At 39.8% G+C, this 8,908-nt stretch overlaps 1 protein-coding gene across 1 annotated transcript; it reads left to right on the plus strand.

Annotated features, from left to right (window-relative positions):
- Positions 1-328: 328 nt before the first annotated feature.
- LOC137281818 (toll-like receptor 3) lies at positions 329-4,101 on the plus strand. The gene has a single exon (XM_067813445.1). It carries the CDS (start codon positions 329-331, stop codon positions 2,393-2,395), a length of 2,067 nt encoding a protein of 688 aa, XP_067669546.1. The 3' UTR covers positions 2,396-4,101.
- The last annotated feature ends 4,807 nt before the right edge of the window (positions 4,102-8,908 follow it).

Below are 8,908 nucleotides of genomic sequence, written 5' to 3' on the forward strand. Positions count from 1 at the left end.
GCGGGTAATTTGGTTCAGTTATAACGGTGTCATTCATGTGATAGAAACTCGCAACAGTGCAAACAGAGAAATTTCAGAAAAGGTGATTGCAGTCGTCACAGTGTTCACAGAAGGACTTTATTGTTGACAAGGTTGAAGGTGCGAGGGAAAACCAAGCATTGTCTGATCTGGAGACATCCATACATTAATTCTGTGGCATCAAGTTTGAACTCAATAGAAAAACGCCAAGAAATTGTATTAAGTTGTCAGTTACATGGATTATACTACAAAACCCCACTTCAACTGGATGCTGTTCTTTGATGGACTTTCATTGGAAATTTTCACAAGCATGGAGATACGTTGGACCCCATGTTTCATAAGTGTTTTCTGCTTAATGTCATTGTGCCATTTCCAGGAATGTCATTCTGTAAGCTGCTTTCATGATTGGTGTTCATGTACATCGCATGCAGCTAGTTGCAAAAACAATGAGGACAGGCTGCAATATGTCCCACGCCTACAGTGGGTTGGGGACATTTACAGATTTACATTTGTCCACAACCATTTGAAGACTATCACAAACAGTACCTTTCAAAACATCAGCCAATACACCCTACACTTGCTGAATCTTACACACAATCGAATTACACATATCTCAGCAGGAGCCTTTGCAAATCTAACTCACCTTCTTTATCTGGATGTTAGTGATAATCCTATCGCGTTAGCTGAATTAGGTAGGGCGTTTCATTCACTTCCTGGTGTTTTGGAATATCTGTACTTGAACAGATTAAATATCAGTGACGCCGGGTTAGAAGGCAATTTCCTTTCTGGTCTACAGACAAAGAGTCTCACTGGGTTACATCTCGCCCAAAATAGACTGACAAAATTTGATGTTACGCCCTTTGTCGCCTTCAAAATGTTGACAGTTTTAAACCTTTCCGACAATGAAATTGAGTGGAAAAGATATCATATGATTCGTAAGTTGGAATGTTTACAGACTTTGATTCTTGACCACAATAACTTAACTGAAATACCCACAATGTGCACAGAACAGCCTAAAATGCCCTCCTTTCCAAACCTGAAAACATTATCAATGAACTATAACCGTGTCTATACACTAGTTGCTGGAAATTTCCATTGCCTCCGGAACTTAAGACATTTAAGCATGTCAGGAAACGTAATCAGGAGTATCAAACGTTTCTCATTTCAAGGTATAGCTGGGCTTGATACCTTGGTTATATCACACAATAAAGCAAATCTAACAATACAAGGGCAGGTATTCAACGAAAACCTATCGAATTTACATCTGTCTCATTCAAACATATACTATTTCAATACATCCGTATTTGTGAACTGCACCAGGATCAAGACACTTCATATCTCTGGCAATGACTTTAGTAGAACTGATAAATATTTCTTTAGATATCTTTTCGGAAAAACAGTGAACACAATAGAGTCATTCCACTGCAAACGTTGCGGGTTAAGACAGATACCTAGTGTCTTATCAGAAATGGGCAGACTTAAAGACCTGCATCTAAATGAAAACTCAATACAAAACATTCAAAACAATTTCTTTGAAAACAACCTCCAACTTCGGAAATTGTACCTTGCCAACAATTCCATTAAGACCCTAAGTAGATTAGTTTTTTCCAATTCGGTGAGAAACGCTTTACATCATGTACATCTTGAAAACAATCCTTTTGTTTGTAACTGTGATTTATTTTGGCTCAAGTACTGGCTATTGTCTGAGACAACGAAGTTTTCAAATAATCTGTCTAAATATAGGTGTTCAAACGCTCCTTTTCAAGGCAAGAATCTTGTAGATATAACGTCTATTAACAGTTCAGAATGTTCTGAATCTCGCAAGCAATTTTCCATCGTATACTGTGTCGTTGGGACTGTGCTTATCTGCCTGTGTTGCTTTGGCTTGGGCTACAGACTCAGATGGAACATTAGATACTGCTGCTTGACGTTCAAATCATCAGCTTCAGAATCTATTCCTCTTCTGAGAAACGATGTCTACATTCTGTACAGTGATGAGGATTATTTGTGGGTGCGTTACGAAGCACTGGACAAGTTAGAAACGGAAGGAAGACAAAAAGTATGTTTCCGTCAAAGAGACTTTAACCCCAAAAAATATATGGTTGACAATATTGTGACAAACCTGAGACGTTGTAGAAAAGTCATTGTAGTTTTTTCCAACAGCTTCTTCAAGGACCGAGCTTCGCAGTTCGAGATGTCCTTGATCTGTAAGCGTCTCCACAAGGATATGCTGGTGTTGGTTCTTCTCGAAGAAATTGAGAGCAGATACATGTCTCATTCTCTCAACAGTATGATGCAGAATTGTCCAACTATGAAGTGGTCTGAGATGAACGATGAAAGAGATGCTTTTTGGGAGCAGCTGTTAACGCATGTGTAAGAGAAGATTCTTTGGGATGACTGATGCATCGTTTGTGGACTCAAGCCATTGTGTATATACATTCCACATATATGACTGTTCCCAAAATGAATGTCCAGTAACATATTCTTCCTTTATTGAGTTCTTTATCGCTCCCGGAAGACACGGGTTAGAACTGGTCTTCAACAACCCATGCTTGTCATAAGAGGCGAATAACAGGACAGGTCAAGGTCAACGGATGGTTGATGACATATGTCATCGTAATAGATTGAAGTTTATATTAATGGTCATGAATAGTTCAGACTCGATGATTCATGGATTTCAATGCAGGATTCCAACTGAAGTTGATGACGTAACTGTGGTGAGTTCCTGAGTTCCCTCAGCTCCCTTTTGAAAACTTCAGAAAACTGCGGTATGTTTTGGCACAACCCAGCAGGATTAAGTGTGCTATATTCAGGGCTAGCCGAAAATATAAAGTTGTTGCTCACGAACTGTCCTTGTATGGACGTCAACAGTCAAACATATCATCATACTCTCTGACGGGTTCAATTCAATGGAAAGAACACTAGACGCATGTACGAAGCTTAGATACTAAGCTTACACAATATCAAGGAAGGGGCTGAATCCATTCCTTGTGTCTCCCACCGTGTGTGTGTGAAACAGATACAGAAAATTACTGTGCCAAAATGTCTATTCAATTGTGGAACTCTCTCGGCCAAACTGAGATTCTTATGCTTGAAGGTTTATGCTGTCGTGATAACATACTTTCTGTGAGAGATCAGTTATGGTGTGAACCGATCAATATTGGCCAAGAGGGCTTCAGGGTATGGCTCCACAACCTGTCAGACACTGAGCTGGTGTTGTGTCTTCTCTCATGCAGACCGTAGCGTGGACTGAACGCGGAAGAGCAAAGAACATTCACCAGTATGGCTGTAAGATACTTTCATCTGTCGTGTAGAGAGGTCACACAACAATAAGCAGCTCAGCTAGCTTTCAAAGAGACATTATATCACGTAACGATGTGACAGATATGTAAATACTACGTTTTCCACTTTATACTCTCCCAACTTGGAGGATACATTAAAAATATATTGTCAACATACTTCCTGTAAAATCTCTGCTTAACTTTTGTTGGTAGATCTCATAGATAGATTTTCTTGTTACTTTTTTGGTATATAGGTTGTTGTGGACTTTGCGTAGTTCATCGTAGTTTGTAAATTCAGAGCAAAATATGTTACTGTTGGAATTTTAATTTGATTTAATTTGCAATATTTTGATTTCATACGTTCCATTATCCGTTCGCCTTCTTGCATATTAAGGTCGTAGAGAGCGTATTTTACGATCGATTTACTTCACTACACAGTCATACATTAGAGCAAATTAAAGGTGGCATTTTAAGCTTTATATTTCCGGATCTGCCATAGGCTATCATTGATTATTACCGGTTATTAAAACCATAAGGAACCAATATATTCATGATAAGTAGATCAGGCGTCTTAAAATGCTTGTAAATCTGATGTTTACAATTTGCTCCTAAATTTAAAATACATGTACCAGTACCACTGCTCTGTTCACGTTGCTGGGATATTGCTGAAAGGAACGTTGAACCACAATTGCTCTTTACTTCAGATCCAAGTGAACGTTGGCACTTTTTTATGTTATTTTATTAAAATTCAACTACTTTTTTAAAATATGCCATGTGTAAATAAACGAAATGTGCTGCTATCTTCTGATTGTTTTAAAAAATGATTGGGGGCACGAGCGACTCAGTTCACTACGCAGAATTGCCTTAGATGCATCAGAAACCTATGAATGTGGGTTAGAGCCAATGTTTCGGGGTTTTTTTATATACAACACTAAAACACTGGCGCCTGGGTTTCAGCAATGCGGAAAACGCCCGAAACCCACCCGAAACCTGACTTACCTCTCCGGTCAAGCTGACCGGTCATGGTATAACTGGAATAATATTTACAGCAGTGTTAAACTAATTCACTGCATAGTTTGTGTGTTACCTGTCAAACAGAAACTCATTCACTGCATAGCTTGTGTGTTACCTGTCAAACAGGAACTGCATAGTTTGTGTGTTACCTGTCAAACAGAAACTCATTCACTGCATAGTTTGTGTGTTACCTGTCAATCAGGAACTCATTCACTGCATAGTTTGTGTGTTACCTGTCAAACAGGAACTCATTCACTGTTTAGTGTGCGTGTTACCTGTCAATCAGGAACTCATTCACTGCATAGTTTGTGTGTTACCTGTCAAACAGGAACTGCATAGTTTGTGTGTTACCTGTCAATCAGGAACTCATTCACTGCATAGTTTGTGTGTTACCTGTCAATCAGGAACTCATTCACTGCATAGTTTGTGTGTTACTTGTCAAACAGGAACGGTAGGGTAGCCTTGTAGTTACAGCGTGCTGTCATCACGCCGAAGACTGGGTCCGATGTGTAAAACTCATTTCTGGTGTGTCCTGCCGTGATATTGCTGCCACTAAAAGCGACGTAAAACTAAACTCACTCAGCCACTACTTGTCAGTAGAACTACCGACAAGGGAATCGAATAGCCCACCGGATCAGTTCACTTACGAAACGTGTCTTTATCATTATTCCTACTTTTCAAGTGAGTGAGTCAGTTTAGGTTTACAGTGCACTCGAGTCTGGACGAGACAATCCAGTGATCAACAACATGTTCCCAAATAAACTGGGATATGATGGCATGTGTCAACCAAGCCAGCGAGCCTGATCACCCCATCACCTCTTACGACAAACACGGATCAATTCTAACCCGAATCTTCACGCAAGACAAGTGGTTGGTTGATCAATAGGGACGGCTAGGTAGCACAGAGGCTAACGTGTTAACTCGTCTCAACGAATACCCGAGGTCGCTTCCCCACATAGGTACAAAATTATACGTGAAACACATTTTTGTGTCCTCCGCCGTGATATCGCTTGGATATTGCCAAAAGCGGCGTAAAAAATATCACTCATGTGCATGAAAAAAAACCCCATAATACCCTGTCATGATCCATGAAAATGTCCCAGGTAAACGAATATAGCTTGTTCATATATTCCAGAGATTTTTTATCAGATAACAATTGCCTTGATTTTGAATGTGTTTGTGACATGTGCTCACGCCCACCTACCATTCTTTGAGTGGCAGTTGGGAAGTCTTTATGCTTTACAGTGCTACAAGAATCTGTATCTAAACGGTATCCATAAAGTTTGTTCTATATTATATCACACGTACCATTTACACCGCATGCTCAAGATATAGTCTGTCGTTTGGAAGATAACTATTTAAATAAGGACAAGATGTTGTCTTTTACTGAGTAAAGCTTCTGGTCTTGTCCATTTTCTAGAGTACAGAGTGTGTTAGAGACAATCGACTGATTTCTCTAGAGAATTCTAAAGGATATGGAAAGGGTTTTGTGGCTTCTGTTTACATATCCTTGAGGAAAATCTTGACTTTTTTACACGCTGTAATCTATGCTTAGCAGCCACCAGTTAGTCAATTGTTTACTTTTGAGCTTTACATTACAAACTGTGAGCCGTGGCTGTACTCAGGCCCATGTCTAATGTCTCCTAACCCGTGAAGATCCGGGTAAGAATAGGTATTCAGTAATTCCTGCTTGTCGTAAGAGGCGACTACCGGGTGGTCAGGGATTCAATTTCAAGTCACAGGGCAGGTGACCGCAAAAACGTAATTGTCCTGACTAATTTTCCACTTGCCCTGATTTTTATGAAATAATCATGATGATGTAATTATGAAAGAATAAATCAACATGATATTTCATGTTAATTTTTACTTCACTATTTATCAAGAAGTGATAAATAGCAAGACAAATAACTCTACTTTGAATCACATATTTTGTCAAGCAATATAACACTTGCATTTGTCAAGCGTGGAAACACTTGGAAACTTCACTCTGGTGTCATACTGATGAGGTCTATGTGTGTCTACTTCCCGTAAACAAGGAACTTCTGTTACATGAAAGACTGCTTTTTATGCGTATTATATCCGGTACTTCCATGGGTCATCACTGATCAGGTGTCGTGGGGTAGCCTAGTGGTTAAAGCGTTCGCTCCCAACGCCAAAGACCCAGGTTCGATTCCCCAAATGAGTTCAATGTGTGAAGCCCATTTCTGGTGTCCCCCGCCGTCATGTTGCTGGCATATTGCTAAAAGCGGCGTAAAACCATACTCACTCACTCACACTCATCATTTATAGCACCGGTTATTAAACCCAGAAGGAGTAAGTGACATCACTTTTACGTCGCACTCAGCAATATTCCAGATATATGACGGCAGTCTGTAAATAACAAGATCAGGGTTAACTGAAGAAATATTCTTACCCGGATCTTCTCGGCTCAAAACCAAGAAGGAACCTTCTTAAGTCTGATTTAGTTATTTCAAACTTTAAAAATCAAACGAACATATTTTGCCTAATGAAATCATTCGTTCCATGCACTGAATCTCTTCCCGTTTCGTTATTAACGATAAGATATGTTAGAAACCTCTCTATCACGTCCTCCTCTGACTCGTACAGCGGCGAGTGTCAGTGGTGTGGTTTGATTTATTTCCTGGTAGACAGGAGACCTTCCTTGTAAACTGATCGTGGTTGTGCTCTGTGATATGAAAGCGGAGAGGGACCTACTGTGGCTCGTGTAGAGTACAACTCCATTCGTCACGACACGTTCTTTTCCGTAACCCGACGAAAGTTTAGTATTCCCACTATTGTCCAAGACTAACACACCCATGAAGATTCGAGTTAGAATTAGTTTTCAGCAAGTCATGGTTGGGGTAAGAGGTGATTCATGGAATTGGGTGACGTCGGTGAGACATACTCTCGTATACCAGTTGTGTAGATCGAGAGTCATGATGTTGATCACTGGATAGTCTGGTCCGTATTCTGTTTTTACAGACCGCGGTCATATAGCTGTAACATTGCTGAGTGCGGCGTTAAACAAACAAACACACAAACAATAAGTCTCACGTATATATCATGTATGTATGTAAAAGAAACTGGTTCTAACTTTGCAAGGATAAGTAGGAATTGTGCAAGAGTGATTCTCAGCATAATAAGTGCATTATAATTTGCTAAAGTCCATTCACAAGATGAATGCACATAGCGCTAACAAACGTTATATGCATGCGAACAAATACAAATGAATGCCCACACTGTAATATGACATGAACGAGGAATTAAAACTACTTGTGTAGAGCACAACAAAACTGTTTGTCAATAATACATACATGTGCTGCAACGTGAGCGCAGTTTACCTCATCATTGCGAGTTAATTACGACTATATGCTAGGTTTCATATAATGAACTGGTGAAAACTGAAAGTGAACGCAAGAGAACAATCAGACTAAATCCTCCGAAACAATTTCCAGAGAAAATAGCACTGAAAATTATTTGAGAGAGTGAGTGAAAGAAAGAAAGAGTGATAGTGACAGACAGACAGACAGACAGACAAACAAAGAGTTTGGTTTTAAGCCACACTCAACAACAAAGGAAAGTTCAGATCATGATGGCAATATACAAAGAAGTAAGAATTTCAACACTTTATATTTATTAATAGGACTTCAGATTTCACAATATATCTCATTTAAAACTATCACAGCAAAGTTTGCCTTTCAAAATGAGAGTTGTTCAACAAATCAATTTGTTTAGTTGGTTGTAAATTCAAGGTAGCTGGTTTATTGGCAAGTTTACAGTCGATAAATACAAAAGCGACGAAACCATTACTACAATCCAAAGACATCTCTGCTTAATAATACCAGGTGTTCGCCATAAGGTAATCGTGTCACGTCCCAGCAATTCCACCTTCGTAATTCAGTTAATTACCACAATCATGTGTCATTCAATCCGCTCATGGTAGTGGATGTTCTTTGATTATAGCCGTGAGCCCATCGTCTGCTGGTAACACGCAATTGTTTGGCATGGAATTCAATCCTGGGCACATAGTTAAGGTTCCTCTCTGATTGTAGCGGTTATGTTTACGTCCATCGTCTACTGGTAACAAGCAATATGGTTTTGGCGTCAAGTAAAGTTGAGTGACATGGAATTCAGTCCTGAACCCGGTGTGAAGGTGCCTCTGTGAATATAGCAGTTATATTTACGCCCATCACATACCGATGACATTCAAACGTACCGACGTCAACAACAGTTACCTGACACCGTTCTTCTCGGTAAGGGATAGGGCGTGATCCTTCCCCCAAATTAAACCAAATACATGTGTTCCATCTTTCAACGTAAGAAGTAGGATCCATTTGCGGATCTGTTATCCCGCTCCATACATTCAGCGACTTGGCCTTGCTCTTTATCTCTTTCAACAATTCAGCTGAACTACCCCTTTCCACCTCAACAACATGTCGCCGGAATCCTGTTTGTGCATTTGGAATGTTCCCCTTGTATTTTCCAGTGAATGTCTGATTTTTCAAAACCATGTATATGTCGACAATTTCACGTTCAATTTCGGTGCTCATCACAGCGTCCTAGACGACAGACAACACGCAACAACGTTAGACCAG

The sequence above is a fragment of the Haliotis asinina genome, chromosome 1 (assembly GCF_037392515.1).
Source record: "Haliotis asinina isolate JCU_RB_2024 chromosome 1, JCU_Hal_asi_v2, whole genome shotgun sequence".
Lineage (NCBI taxonomy): Eukaryota > Metazoa > Mollusca > Gastropoda > Lepetellida > Haliotidae > Haliotis > Haliotis asinina.